The 15,391-nt window shown below is 40.0% G+C and overlaps 1 protein-coding gene across 6 annotated transcripts in view; it reads left to right on the forward strand.

Moving 5' to 3' along the window:
- The window catches only part of MDN1 (midasin AAA ATPase 1), a 142,564-nt gene that overhangs the window by 64,347 nt on the left and 62,826 nt on the right, over positions 1-15,391 (forward strand). For all 6 annotated transcript variants that reach the window (XM_081528506.1, XM_081528507.1, XM_081528509.1 and 3 more), the window contains 12 exons: positions 1,252-1,460; positions 2,137-2,259; positions 4,036-4,233; positions 5,213-5,320; positions 5,687-5,875; positions 8,158-8,247; positions 8,344-8,607; positions 8,728-8,989; positions 12,181-12,340; positions 13,044-13,160; positions 13,961-14,169; positions 15,149-15,297. In XM_081528506.1, coding sequence (XP_081384632.1) covers positions 1,252-1,460; positions 2,137-2,259; positions 4,036-4,233; positions 5,213-5,320; positions 5,687-5,875; positions 8,158-8,247; positions 8,344-8,607; positions 8,728-8,989; positions 12,181-12,340; positions 13,044-13,160; positions 13,961-14,169; positions 15,149-15,297 — 2,078 coding nt within the window. The remainder of the gene's footprint in view (positions 1-1,251; positions 1,461-2,136; positions 2,260-4,035; positions 4,234-5,212; positions 5,321-5,686; positions 5,876-8,157; positions 8,248-8,343; positions 8,608-8,727; positions 8,990-12,180; positions 12,341-13,043; positions 13,161-13,960; positions 14,170-15,148; positions 15,298-15,391) is intronic.

Consider the following 15,391-nt stretch of genomic DNA (forward strand, 5'->3'; position numbering starts at 1 on the left):
ACATAGTCTTTGGTATATGAATAAATTGTCCCATAAAATGCACTTATTCTTGTATTAGTGCTCAAAATAAGACCTTTCCTAAAGTGGTCATTCAGCCCAAATGTTTCAACCATAGAACCTTATCACCATTTACAAAAACAGTTTTGTGTACCCTTGAGGGCAAGCATTATGTCACTCACCTTCCTGTCCCTGGCATCTGTCATGTAGCCTAACAGTCATAGACATTCAGAAAATGAGAGATGGATGAATAAATGAGTGGTTAAGTAGGAAATGGCAAGTGGATTTAAGTTTTAATCCTTGCTCTTATTAGGTTTCCTCTGTCAAATGTTTAAATGAAGTAGTTATATTAGATATCTTTCCAGGGTACTCATGACTTTTTGAATTATTGCTTCTCTAGCAGAGTCATTTATTTCTTGTCCCTCCTTCCTCTCTGTGTTAATAATTGTTGGGTTCCAGGAATACACAGAATTACGGGGGTTCAGTGATGAACTAAACCAGCCCAGCTTCCTGGCTGAATGGAACATTGCCCCTTTCCCTCTTCCTCATCCTTGGTACTATTTTCATCTCTGATGTGGCTCTTGTGATCTAGCCATTAGAGCCCTTCCCGAAGCCATCATGGTGGTATTCAGTTTTCTCATGTAGGAACTGAGTGCTTGTGGCTTGTGACTTGGATAGTCTTTGCTTCTGCTTTCATAGCTGAGAAAATAGATGTTTTTTTAGCTCCACTCCAAACTGATGTACCAGAAACTTTTTCCAGAAGACATAGTGCATAAATATTAAGCCCTATAAGACTGGTATTAGTCCTGCACTTCAGCTACAAGATGCATCCTCAATTGTCTGGTGGCTTAAAACCTTGAGTGAAATTGTTTATGTGGAACCATCTGGCCTGTATGCCTAGCTTCTGCTTGAGTTTTAGGAAAATACAAGTACAGGGTAAATGTACAAGCACATGGAGTAGTGACTCCAGGTATAGGTTATGAAAGGAAATATGCAAAGATACATGCTTGCAGTTCCAACCTGTGTATAGACGTGTGGTCATCACAGATGAAAAAAGTATGCTGCTGGCTGTTGTTGGAAAGCACTTGTGAACCCAGAAGTGAGGAAATATATTGAAATAAGGTTAAGCATTTTCACCACAGGTTGTACTTCACTGACTGACAGTCTACGTGGTGGATTTGTCTAATCTCCAGTTGATATATATGTATGATTTGGTGTGATGTCCAGCTTATATGTGACTTTTCTACACTTCAGGCCCTGTCTTGCATAAGAATAATATTGCTGACTATGCACTCAGTGCAGGCACCACAGCTATGAATGCCCAGAGGCTCTTAAGAGCTACAAAACTGAACAAACCCATCCTACTGGAGGGCTCCCCCGGTGTGGGCAAGACGAGTTTGGTGGGAGCCTTAGCCAGGGCTTCAGGCAACACGCTTGTCCGAATCAACTTGTCAGAGCAGACGGTAAGCTTCATCATGCTACAGCTGATGGGGATAGTATAGGGAGTAATGTCTTTATCCATTATAGTCTTTCTTAGTCAGAAATAATTATGATGTTATCAGAGCCCCAAATATTTCATGGTGATGAAGATCGCAGCAACATGATCTACAAGCCTGATTCTCCCTCCGTGTTCATTAATAGATGACACCTGTAGTATTAGTCTCTCTAGATGCTTTACTCTAACTTTCTTTTGAGATAGAATCACCCACTGAGGTATTTATTGTAATATAACCTGTTTGTCCTTTCTAAAGAAATTAATTACAGATAAAATGACCTTTAAACAATCTTATAAAACTAGGGGACAGAGATGACAAATTAGAATCTTCTGGAATGGGGTCTGGGAGCAGGGCTTGGGTATTGTTTTGGTGTTTTTTAAGCTCACCAATTTGTTTTCAAGAACAGCCAAAGTTGAAAACTGGTAGCTACGACTCTAGTTGATAGATTCTTAGAGTGCTGTGATGAGAAGGTGCTCCTGGGCCCCTGGTTGTGAAATTGATTAGTTCTCTATTGAGTATAAGAATAAGAAGGGGGTATAAGAATAAGAATGAGGCTTAACTATCATTTCAGATTTGGGATCTTGGAATCTAGGTAATTTTTTATATAATATTGGCTTTCCCTCACTTCTTTTTCTTCTCATAGGACATCACAGACCTGTTTGGAGCTGATCTACCTGTTGAGGGTGGCAAGGGAGGAGAGTTTGCCTGGCGTGACGGCCCCTTGCTGGCAGCCCTGAAGGCAGGCCATTGGGTTGTGTTGGATGAGGTGAGAGGACAGCCCATCAGGCCACCAGATAGGATCAGACATGTGAGGAGCGGGGCAGAGTTTGCATAACTTGAGGGCATTTTGCACTGGATCATGTTGTTGGCTAGTAAATTCTCCAATGAAAAGAATCCTCTGTGGTTTCTTTTACGAGTAAGGAAAGTCAGTTGTCAGAAGGCACAAACAGAAGCCCCTCTGCATATCACGTACAAACTCCTACTTTTGTGAACTAGCCTCCAGAAAAACTGCTTCTTCACTAGTTTTATTTTCTAGCCTGTGGTAGGCTTGCTGTGTTTCTATTTTCAGAGATAAACGTAGTTTACAAATAGTGCCTATCAGTTCATTTCAGCCGAAAGGTTGGGGAAGGTTATAGTAGGAAGAGCCACACAAATCTGGTGAGAAAGCAGTCAGTGTTATAGGTGCAGGTTGGGGGTAGATTAGTGACCAGAAGAACGGAGCACATCATGAGATGCATGATAAGTGCTTGGGTCTCTGTAACTGACAGGCAGCTAGAGAGATAATGGAGATGTGATGCACAAAATAAAAAATTTAAGATTGTGACCCAAAGAACTGAGTGAGTTTGGTGTGTTCAGGAAAGGGCGAGCAAGTAGTGGTGCAGGTTAAATGATAATAAGTGATGAAAGTACCACAGATCACTTCTGACACAGGCCCCAACAGATTCCCTAGATTCATACCCCATTGAGTCTGCAGTGACAGGACTGCCATGGGATTCCTTTTCTGCTGAGCTGCTTCCTACTCATCTTGAGAAGAGATTAAAGAGAGGGACAGATTTTGTCCGTCTCCCCATCTTTCTCCCTCTACCCCCTCACCACCCCTGCTGATTTTTGGCAAAAGATATGTGATAGGATAATCATTAACCAGAAAAAAAAAAAAAAAAAAAAAGAATGCCTAGTTTGAAAGCTTGAGACTGTTGACCAGCATCATATTTTGTGGAAATCCATGTAGGGACTGCCAGACAACCTGGACTTGAAGTCATTATGTAAGAGCAGCTTTTATAACTTGACCTGTTTGAGGGTATATAGCAGAGTTTGTGTTTTGAGTGCCTGTGTAAACGTGGTACTTGAAATTCTAATATAATCTGATTTTTGGCCCATTTGCATTTTACTGATTCACATTTCACAGTTGAGGTTTTCCGTGTTATCTAAGAACTACCAATACTTCACATCCCTGAGCTCTAACTCAGATGCTGAGTTTAGCTCCATTTAGCTCTTTTCATTTCTGGGACACACACAAATCCTCATACTTGTTCTTATTCACAAAACTGTTGGCATCATTAGATCCACATTATGTGGTTTATATCATGACTTTGAAAACTGTTTAGAGATTTTATTCAGATTTACTTGATCGAGAAAGGATGTTTATATAAAGAGCTAGCTTACTTCTTTAAAAAAAATCCCAGATATTTAAGCATGAGATATCTTTGTACTGGTAAGCTATAGTTTATAAAGCAGGCCAATATAGGAGCAGGTAACAGATATAGCCTAATTTTTGAGACTAATTTAACTTCTTTTAAAGAATTTAGTCTGACTATTCAGATTGCTTAAAAATTATTGCTATTTTATACACCCCAAATTTCTCTAACACATAGATGAAATATTAATAGTAGACTGAATACATGTCATTTCAGCTTAACGAACACAGTGTTACCAATGTTGTTTGAACTCTGTCCCCATCCCTGTTGAAGATAAGACTACTTTTCATGTGTATTATTTTCGTGTTTTTTGTGATAGCTGAATATGTACCTTTTTCTCCAAATAGCTTAACCTGGCTTCTCAGTCAGTCTTGGAAGGACTCAATGCTTGTTTTGACCACCGAGGAGAAATCTATGTTCCTGAGTTAGGAATGAGCTTTCAAGTGCAGCATGAGAAAACCAAGATTTTTGGCTGTCAAAATCCTTTTAGACAAGGAGGCGGGAGGAAGGGCTTGCCCAGGTCTTTCCTAAATAGATTCACTCAGGTAAGATTTACTGTTGCCCAAAAACCAAAGGTGGTCCTGGGAGTAATAATAGCTATGAGGGTGCCCACTAGGAGAATGAGACAGGCTTAGTATAATAGTCTGCTTTTCAATTTCATGTCTGGATGTGATGGCTGTTAATGTGACTGATTCCTGTCATCTTTTCTCTCCTGGTGTGAATCCTTTATCTTAGGTTTAAGAGGACCTGGTATGTTATCAGTTGGAGGAAAGTAAGATCACGACCATCTTGAGGATTCTATTACTGTGCTCAAGGATTAAGGCCAATCTTTTTAAGTGTCTGTTAGAACATTAAAAAATTATTTTATAATGAAAATAGTGCATTAATCTCAGAAAAGCACAAAAAAAGTATCATGAAGAATAAAAAATCCAGTATTCTCCATACCAAAGTCAACCACCATTAATAGTTGTATCTTTTTTTATTGCAGCAGCAGTGTGTGTGTGTACACATACACTTACTTGTTTTAACATCTTTTTTCAAAGCAGTGGCTTGGAAATGCCTCTAGATGTTAGCTTTCTTTAATGTTCCTTTCTTGGTAATTAAGACTTTACTAAGTATCTTCTAAGAAGTTTATATGAAAAATTTCAAAACTCTTAAGAAGTTGATCAAATTTAAAAATAAATACTTTGTATACTTACCATCCAGATATTTGAGAGAATTTTACATAATAGGAGATTAAAATTACAAATATTCTTAAAATATTAATCGCAGGTATCTTTCTCTAAACCATTAGAATGAAGCTAACAAGAAAACCTTCTGCTCTGTATTTCAAAGATTTTATATGATTCCATATCCTGAGAATGCAAGAAAAGAAATTTCTATAACTGAAATACGTATATATATATATATCTCTAAGGCATTGTTCCTTTGGTATTAAATAAAAATATTACATAAGTCGTGGCAGTCATGTTCGGTAAAGAGAAATGATGGCATTTTTTTTCATGTTATTTTTGGATTTTCTAGGTCTTCGTGGATCCCCTTACAGTAATAGACATGGAGTTCATTGCCAGTACTCTGTTTCCAGCCATTGACAAAAATATTGTTAAAAAAATGGTTGCTTTCAACAACCAAGTAAGTACCTATGTGCATTAATTGTTCTTTATTTTTCTGGCTTATTTGGATCATCATTTTCTCAATATGGAATACTATCTCATTACCAGTCTCTGCAACTGAGATAAATCATATGGAACTCTAAAAGTTTCTAATGGAAGGCAGGCTACTCATTTGAGAGTTAACAGTTTTTCAGGTCTGTTGCATGTATCATTTTTATAATGTTTACAGGGTATTCCTGGCATTGAGACGTCTGAGTTGGGAGGAGACATCTGAATCCAGCCTGTTAATCTGTTTCAGATTACGTGTGCTTGCACTGTGTTGATCATACTGAACGCAGTCCTGAGCAGTGGGATGTGCTTCCCAGTAAGGGTGTTTTCTTTTCAGATTGATCATGAAGTGACCGTTGAGAAGAAATGGGGGCAAATAGGAGGACCCTGGGAATTCAACCTCCGGGACCTTTTCCGCTGGTGTCAATTGATGCTAGTTGACCAGTCCCCCGGGTGTTACAATCCTGGTCAGCATGTGTTTTTGGTCTATGGTGAGAGAATGAGAACCAAGGAAGATAAAGAAAAGGTGAGTTTCATGCTTGCCTTTTGTATTTCTTTGATTTCTCCCTGAGGGAGAGAAAGGCTGTACTTCATCAACAATACCAAACTCAGTAACACTGCTTGGAAATTTAGAAGTTAAGGGCAGAAACAAAAACTTAATCTGTCTGAGTCTCATAGTGTAGTTTGCTTTAGAGGACACAGTTTGCTTACCTATCTACACTGCCATGATCGCTTACCTTCTTAAACAGTATCACCCTGCAATAATAAAGGCTTGGTCTTCATCACCTTGGTTCCAGGCACAAAGATGAGAAGCAGGAGAAGAGAGGTGATAACAAGTAGAAGAGGAGGGTTTTCTACCTTTAAATACATATCAAATTGCAAAATACTTAATCTAGAAAGTATAAATAGATAAAAGGGAGGATATTGATAACAAGTAGAAGAGGAGGGTTTTCTACCTTTAAATACATGTCAGATTGCAAAATACTTAATCTAGAAAGTATAAATAGATAAAAGGGAGGATATTCCATATCTAAATGAAAGTAAAAAATACCCCTTCATAAGTAGAAAATAACACCAGAATTCCTCACTTAGTAAACTGTAATAATGGATGCATTTTGCTTTGTGGTATTTAAAATGCAGTTCATGGAAAATTTCACAACAGCTGCAGTTGGGAGACACTGTCATGACCTCTTAGAGATGAGGATCCAAGGCTCAGTCATGGAGTCTCCGTGTTCTGAGTGACAGAGCCAGCTCTCCAGCCCAGACCTTTCCACTTTGCTTGCTATTTCTTCTACTATATCACAGTTGCTCACAAAGTAACAACGTAGTTTACAAATTCATGTGAGTTATAAACAGAAATGTGAAGAAGTGGCTGTCCATGGCACATGTGGCTTTCAGACACTTTGGTTGTGCTGCTGAGAGCACAGATCCTTGTTTATGTGGTATCCAGAATCCAGCCCAGCATCAACAGCTCATGTGTTACATGCGAGTAGCTTTCAATCTTTATACTAGGACAAAATATTCAGTTCATTTTTTTATTAATACAATTTTATATAATTCATCTATCATCAGTTGGTATTTTAATTTCTTTATCAACTTACTCTAGTATGTTAACTGTGGCCGGACTGGCCAGTGTTGGGTAATTGATGTTGGTCAGATGATGAGTTACTGTAGGGTGTGGAAGGTTTCCACCACTCCTTCAGTTCAGTTGTTTCAGTTGACCAAATGTTTTCTGGGAGGAAAAGAAAAGTTAAGAAAAATAATAGTAGAAAGAAAAAGGTTGTAAAAATAATTTGTAATTTTAATGTCCGTATAGCATCAGGGAGAGGAGGTGGTATGCCTTAGAGTGAAATATAAGGTCAAAAATCACCCAGACTCAGGAGGGAGCATTTTCTTCTGTGCCGCTATTCGGCTCTTAGTGTTTAACACTCATTATGTCTTTGTCTTTATTGTTTTTATTTTCACTCCAGTGTACATTGATTAGTATGAGTATTGCTACTTTGTTCGAATGCACTACTTGTCGTAAATATTTTGGGTGGCAGGAATCTTTGCTGCTGCTGTGGGCTAAATTAGTGATTTTTATGCATCCTTATCTTTCCCCCACTCCAGCTCCTCTTAGATTTTTAAAAGAAATGCAAGAAAGAATACTATTAGCAAAAAGTTTTTAACAGTATTGCTGCTAAGGAAGGGACAAATAAATGTAAATAAAGAAATAATGCTTTTCTGCATAAATATTTAGAAGGATAACAGTGCTTTTCCAGTCAGACAGGCTTAGATTTAAATTCAGTTACCACCCATGAGCAAATCACATAACTTGTGTGAATATAATAGCCATATCCATAAAATGGAAATAGAAATATTTTGAGAGGGTATTTGGATCAGAAATAATCTATTAAAGCACCTAATATAATGTTTGGCAGGTATCAAGAAATGATGGTCATTGTTCTTCATAAATTTCATGCTTCTCTCTTCTACCTTCTTTAGGTGGTATCTTGAATGATGAAAGCAAATTAATTTTTTATCTTGAGATCTACCGTAGTCTCCGTGGCTCTGTTTTAATTTATGGTATATTCTCTATGGAATCTCATAATTTGAGATTATCGCTCTTTTCGTGAGCTTCCATTTGTTTTCCTTCTGAAGAATTAAATAAATGCAATCCTTTTTAATAGGAAAATTCAAAAGGGTAATAACTCACAATATTGTGATTTTCATATTGCTGTTCATATTTACTAGTGTTCGTTCTAGAAGGTTTGGCCCAGAATTTGATGTAATGATTTGCATTTTGATTTTATCATCATCTTCCTTTAGGTCATTGCTGTGTTCAAGGATGTGTTTAATTCAAATTCCAACCCGTACATGGGAACCAGGCTGTTGCACATCACTCCCTATGATGTTCAGGTGAGGCGAATAGGCTGATGCTCTTCCATAGTCCTCTCTGGCTTCGGCTCCCACGCCAGGCACACTTGTGAAATCTCACTGGGCTATCTTTTTCAGCTGGGCTACTCAGTGCTTTCCCGTGGCAGCTATGTTCCTCCACCGACCTGCCATCCCCTGTCGCTCCTGCACCAGTCTTTACAGTCGCTGGAGTCAGTTATGAAGTGTGTACAAATGAGCTGGATGGTCATCCTCGTGGGGCCAGCCTCAGTGGGCAAGACCAGTTTGGTTCAGCTCCTGGCACACCTTACTGGTCACACTTTGAAGATCATGGCCGTGAACAGTGCAATGGACACTACGGAGCTTCTGGGTGGATTTGAGCAGGTAACTGATCTGCCCCTGTATTTTTAGGCAGGGCACTAAATGGAGCAGTTTTCTGTGTTGGGTTGCTACAGTAGCGGTGGCCATTGGCTATGCTGGGTTCACGTGCTCTGAAAATTGCAGGTTGATCTTATCCGGCCATGGAGGCAGCTCCTTGAGAAGGTGGAGGGCACAGTCAGGGCCCTGGTAAGAGACAGCCTCCTTGTCAGTGCCGACGACGCAGAAGTAGTGCTGCGAGCCTGGAGTCATTTCCTTCTGACGTATAAGCCCAAGCGTCTTGGGGAAGATGGTAAAGGTATCACGATGGAGATTGTCAATAAGCTGGAAGCAGTGTTACTGCTTATGCAGAGACTCAACAACAAAATCAACTCCTACTCCAAGGCAGGTATGTCTCATTGGGCGTGGGTATCAGTCACTTGGCATTGCCCATAGAATGGCCACCCACAGGTAATACATTTGTACGTGCAATGCCCATAACTTTTAAAATGAATTTGATGATTAGATTATTAACAATCAAGGTTTGAAATTAGAAAGTTTCCTAGAAAGTAAAGTGAAGCTGATGTAAACTATTCAGAATTGGTGATCCTAAGCAAAGGAAAGAAATTGATTACTGAGTTTGACTTATTTTGTGTGTAATCAGCCCCAGTGACTTGCATGTAAATCTGGTTTTATTTTTTGTTGGCCTATTTTTTAAACTTATTAATAATTTCTCAAGTAATTGAATATTTTTAAACTGAAGAATAGAAGTCTCAATTAATAGCTAGGATGTGTTTATTCATTTTGCATAGAAGGTGGAAGAAATTCCTCAGTTGATCTGGAAACATTCAGCTCTCATCTTGTAGTGCAGCTTTTTGGCGGGCAGGGGAGAATTGATTAAAAGTTGAAGCCTGTCACTAAGATTGCCATCCTTTATTTCCAAAACCTGCTCATAATGAGTTATTCCTAAGGAACCCTTAGTTATTCTCTAGGAATAGTGGATTCCCTAGGGATGAAGAAATGACCCCCCTCTTCTAGCTGCGTCTACAGTGTATCCGTGGCTCTGGGTCAGATAGTTTACTTTCTTAGTTAAGACAGTTATTTCATTACTGATTTTCTCTGTCATGTTCCAATTCAAACTCACCATTTTAATTTGAAATTCTTTACTCATTCATTCAAATTAATTGTTAGATATGTTTAACGAAGTCATATATCACTATTTTATCGCTTTCCTGGTAGCTCAGTCAGTAAGAATCTGCCTGCAGTGCAGGAGACCAGGGTTCAGTCTCTAGATTGAGAAGATCCCCCTGGAGAAGGAAATGACAACCCACTCCGGTATTCTTGCCTGGAAAATCTTATGGACAGAGGAGCCTGATGGGATACAGTCTACAAGATCGCAAGGGTCAGATACAACTTAGTGACTAAACCCACCCCCATATCACTTTATATTTTTTAACCTTTGGGGATTGTAAACTCACCATTGAATTCCTATCCAGTGTTGGACACTATATAAAATATATTTACTTTTAATCCTCACAACACCACATTACAAGGAAAGACAACTCCATTTTATACATGGGGAAATGAATGCTCATAGAGGTTAACCTGCCCAGTGTCTTCTTGTTATGATGTGGTTGGACTCGGTTTTGGTTCCAAGCCTCTCTGACTCCAAAACCTGAAATCTGGTGTGTATATATTTCTTTCGTAAGTCAGTTAAAATTTAAATATCTAGGGTAAGTTCTCACAGCCCATTCTCAATACTGCTTTTTATTTAGGATTTATTTTCATAGTGAGTAATTTCTTGGGGATATCAATAGAGTCTAAAAGGCTGGCTGTAAAACTTGTCTACTACTATTTTATTTTTGATTAAACATAGCTTCTTTTTTAAACTATTTTATATTTTAATGTTTTGTGATAAACATGTATGACTTTTAAAATATATTTTAGGTGTTTCATATTTTACCTTAAAATCTTTATATATATTGAATATTTTATAATAGCTCTATTAACATCAGCATGCAGCACTTAGTGACTTTAAAAAGCCAGAAAATATGTCTAGTCATGTTTATTAGATTCTGGATATTTTTATTCAAGTTGCTGAGTGCTGTGTTTTGGTGTTCTGAGGGTTTCTTTGAGTGGCGGGTAAGTCTGTTGAGTTACTTTTGGATCATTTTTATCTTTTCAAACTTGCTATTAAGCTGTTTAAGGTCAGGGCCAGAGTATCCTTTATGTGCTAAGTCACTTTTGACTCTTTGTGCTAAGAAGAGTCAACTTAGCTAAGTCGTGTCCAACTCTTTGCAACCCCATGGACTGTAGCCCACCAGGCTCCTCTGTCCATGGGATTTTCCAGGCAAGAATACCGGAGTGGGTTGCCATTTCCTTCTTCAGGGTGTCTTCCTGACCCAGGTATCGAACCTGCATCTCTTACATTGGCAGGCGTGTTCTCTATTACTAGCGCCACCTAGGAAGCCTAAACTCTTAACCTGTGTATGCGGGCTAAGTCAGATTAGCGCCCCTCTTGAGGCATGGCCCTGTGTAATCGCTTCTAAAGGTCCTGTGTGTTCCATGGGGTCTCTTCGCTTTGATTGGTGGGAACTGGAGTGTTATTCAGCCCTGTGAACTCTGGGAGTTCAGTTCACAGCTCCCCAGTAATAGTTCTTTCCTTGGAATTTTTTACACATGGAATTTCAGCCTTCCCTTGCACATGGAGATTATTATTGAGCCAAAGGCCCAGGGACCTCTTTCTGGATTTCTGGAGCTCTTTCTTTGAGTAACTTCTTTCTTTTGAGTATCCTGCCTTTCATTCAGGTTGCCTCCATCTCCCTGAATTTCAGTCTGTGTCCTCAAGTCAGTGAGATCTCAGGATCTGAGTTTCCTCTCCCTGCTTTGCAATCTAGAAATTACTTTCAGGCCGAAAGCCAGTCAATTATAGGGCCTCCTTCCCTTCTGTGCTGTCTGTTTTCCAGTGTCTGAAAGCAGTTGTGATTCATATAGTTTACCATGTTTCCAGTTGTTGACACTGTGAGGTTAAGTCTAAACCTTGTTAATCCTTCATGACTAGAAGCAGAAATATATTACCTTGTGATACAAAAAAGGGTTAGAAATCAATTTCTAATAAGGAAGACCAATTGAAAAATTTCCAGGAAAGGGCTATATAAACTGTAGAGTAAATAAATACCAGTTGTTACTATATATGATGTGGTCATTATAAAGGAAGCCTGGTTTGATGACTTTAATTACACTGTGCAAACTTATAGCAGTTTCGTATGGTATAAATGCAGTAATAAGTAGGAGGCTTTATCCTTCTGCCATTTTGAGAAATTAAAACAGGTAAAGATTATTTACCTTCTCCATCACCCTTGAGTCAACTCTTATCTAGCCATTCATGCAGAAGGCCCTTAAGAGGTATTTTCTATCCCCAAACCTAATTTTCTTACTTGTTCAAACAAAAACAAAAATCCTTTTGTTTACCTTATTATGAAACTTTAAAGCACTGAGCCATACATTTCCAGCCTTCTTTTAATAAGCTCTTAGTTTTTTATTTTGTTTGTGCTTGATTGCCCTGGTTTGAAGTTAAGTGCTGTGACTGTGACATTTCAGAGTTTGCCAAACTCGTGGAGGAGTTCCGAAGCTTTGGGGTGAAGCTTATGCAGTCAGCCAGTGGCCGCAGCCGTGGCACGTTCGAATGGGTCGACAGCATGTTGGTTCAGGCCCTGAAGTCTGGAGATTGGCTTTTGATGGACAATGTTAACTTCTGCAAGTAAGGACCTTCTGTTCAATCATGAGTGGGTCTGACTGAAGTTTGAGATGTGCTTGTCAAAGTAGAAACCCAGGTGGAAGCTCTACTGTTTTTAATCCACTGTTTTCTTAACTATAAGCACATTGTCTGCTGTATTCTGTAGACTTCCCCTTGTGGTGAACAATGGTAGTTGGTCATTAGCTGCAAGATTTTCGTTCTAGCAGATAGTTTTGAGCTGAACTGAATGCTAACAAAATTGGATTATTTTTTCCAACCAAAACTTCCTTTGAGTTACATGTTTTCATTCAACCTCAGAAAACTTCCTTTTGTTAGGATCATTCTGAAGTACAGGTTTTTATAATGGAGGATCTGATAACAGGGCAGACATTTAGTAAATGTGCATTCTGAGTGTACCACTTGATTCTAAAGCAAGGAAAAGGACAAGCATGAAGCTACTGTGCCTACACAGTGAGTGCAGTACAGGTCAGATGATGGGCTTTTCTACATTCTGAACATTTTCAGAATGTCCTCAATTAAAATCCAGTTATGTTTATGACTCTCTAGGCTGTGTGTCTTTGGGGAGTGAAAAAGGGTGTTGATCAGCTAAGAGATCTTAATTCTGTCTGGGGGTTGGGGGTGGGTCAGGAGGAGTGAGAGGCCTGAGCCAGGGCAGTGGTCAGTGTGGCACTCGGGCCTGTCCACCATTTGGGTTCTCTCTGTACAGCCCATCGGTGCTGGATCGTTTGAATGCTTTGTTGGAACCTGGAGGTGTCCTCACTGTTAGCGAGAGAGGACTGATTGATGGATCCACTCCCACCGTAACGCCACATCCCAATTTCAGGTATTTCTGCCGCAGAGTCTCAACCTGGATATCAGAGGTGGCCATTCATTAGGGCCTCCTTACATATTGTATTTGTACACTCAGTCAGCCGAAAGATGAGGTCCCTGCCTAGGGTTGGTGGTGAAGGGTGGAAGCAGGGAGACCCATTAAAAGCCTTTTGCAGTAGTTCATGCAAAAAATGATGGCTTACACGAGAGCAGTCAGATCAGTGGGACTTGCTGATGGGCTTGTGGGTTAAGAAAAGGAGGAAGCAATGGTAGCACCTGAGGTTCTGGCTTGAATAATGAGGTAAATGGGGTGCTATTCATTGAAAAAGGGGAAGACTGGCAAAGGAGCAGGTTTGGTGCGAGGAGGGTAAGCAGGAATTAGCTGTTGAGTTCTGGGGGAAGGGTGAACTATCAGATGGCTAGATACAGAAGTTGATGGACACCGACTATTATGAAGCTAAGTGTTTCTGGAGAATACACTCCTCTTTGTTTTCTCTCTAGATGAGTTAGAATGATGAATTAGCGCTGGCTGATTTGGGGAATATCTGAGAGTAAGAATTTTACAGCCCTCAGTACTCAAAGTGGACACACAATCCTTAGTTCCTTAGAAAGAGAAACTGGCTGTATTGATGCACTTGGAACTAGAGGATAGAATGCAGGTGAAGACAGTATTTGTGAGTTGAGCCATTGGTGTCCAGCTCCTGATGATGAGCCGCATATGCTTTGCCCTTGCCGGATGTTGCAGTGCTACACTGTTGGTTGCAATGAGATTTTGATGTCTTTTTCCCCTCTTTGAATTGCTTATACTACTAGACTTTTTCTCTCAATGGATCCTGTTCATGGAGAAATATCCCGAGCTATGAGAAATCGTGGACTTGAAATCTACATTTCAGGAGAAGGGGATGGGAGCATCCCCGATGACCTAGATCTGAAAGTCCTGCTGCACAGCCTTGGGTTGGTGGGGGACAGCGTGTGTGACACCCTTTTGGCTTTGCACACAGAGACCCGAAGTGCTGTTGTAGGTAAGGTTCTTGACTTCCAGGCCTCTGCAGAGTTTTATTCCCGTGGAAATTCATGTCATTCCACTTGACTGCTAATCTAGGAGTTCTTGAATTTAGTGTACATAGAGATAGAAATGACCTAGAAAGCCTATTAATAATATAGTTGTACTGGCTACTCTCCTCCTCCCCCTGCCCACCAAGAGATTGGGTTCAGCCGGTCTGAGTGAGCCAGAGGAATCAGCATGTCAAGAAGCTTCCCAGGGAATTCTGAGGCATGCAGTCAGAGGCCCACACTAGGAAGAATATTACTTTTGGCACTGAGATTGGTGAAGGTTGTCCTGAAAATCTTTCACGGTCATCATTGAATCTCTTGATGGTTGAATAAAGAGGGAACTTGGAATTGTTTAAAACAGACAGGTATTACTTCTTCTAAATGTCTGAAGATACAAGAAAGGGCAGTAATAGTAACAATGAAAAATAATGAAATGTTATTTATTAAGTAAACTACTCTGTGTTAGGTACAATGTTGGCTGCTTATTTAATCCTCATATTAGTTCTGCAAGGTATGTTTCCATTTTACAGATGAGACTGAGAGAGGTTGAGTAACTTGGGAATGCCACACAGTTAATAATGACAACTTAGTTGGATTTCAAAGCCCATGGTGCTTTTTGGTGCCATGCCCATTTTGTCCCCTTCAGTGTGTCAGCTTTAGGTCAAGGGTATATGTGGCCCGGCTTTATCATGTTTAAGTCATCTGGTCACTTCCCCACAATGTGCTGCTCCCTGAGAGGGAGTGGGGGAGGCAGGCCAGCAGGCAAGGAATGTGAATGAATGTTTTCGCAAGTTCACTGAGTGCTAGTGAGCCCCCTGGACTCCACTTGGAAGGCTTTCTGAGATAAGTGCCCGGGTGGAAGTTTGATGTGAAGATGAAATTTGTCCATTTTCTCTGGAGATTTTGCAGAATCTGTTGCTCACAGATGGTACCGTTTCTTCTTTACAGCTTCTCCAGCGTCCTCGGTGTCGAACCTCATTCAGACAGCCTCCCTCATCGTGCAGTATCTGCAGCGAGGCCTGAGCTTAGACAGCGCATTTTCTAAAGCATGTTGGGAAGCATATGTCCATTCCCAGGCTTCCCCAGCAAACCAGCAGGTACTGTGAGGTGTCTGACACAGCTTTCTGGAGTACAACACTGCAGGAGGTGGGAGGATACTCTGCTGGCAGCAACTTTAATGGCCTTAGAGAG

This window comes from Giraffa tippelskirchi, chromosome 9, assembly GCF_054371585.1.
Source record: "Giraffa tippelskirchi isolate mGirTip1 chromosome 9, T2T-mGirTip1v1.2.pri, whole genome shotgun sequence".
Taxonomy (NCBI): domain Eukaryota; kingdom Metazoa; phylum Chordata; class Mammalia; order Artiodactyla; family Giraffidae; genus Giraffa; species Giraffa tippelskirchi.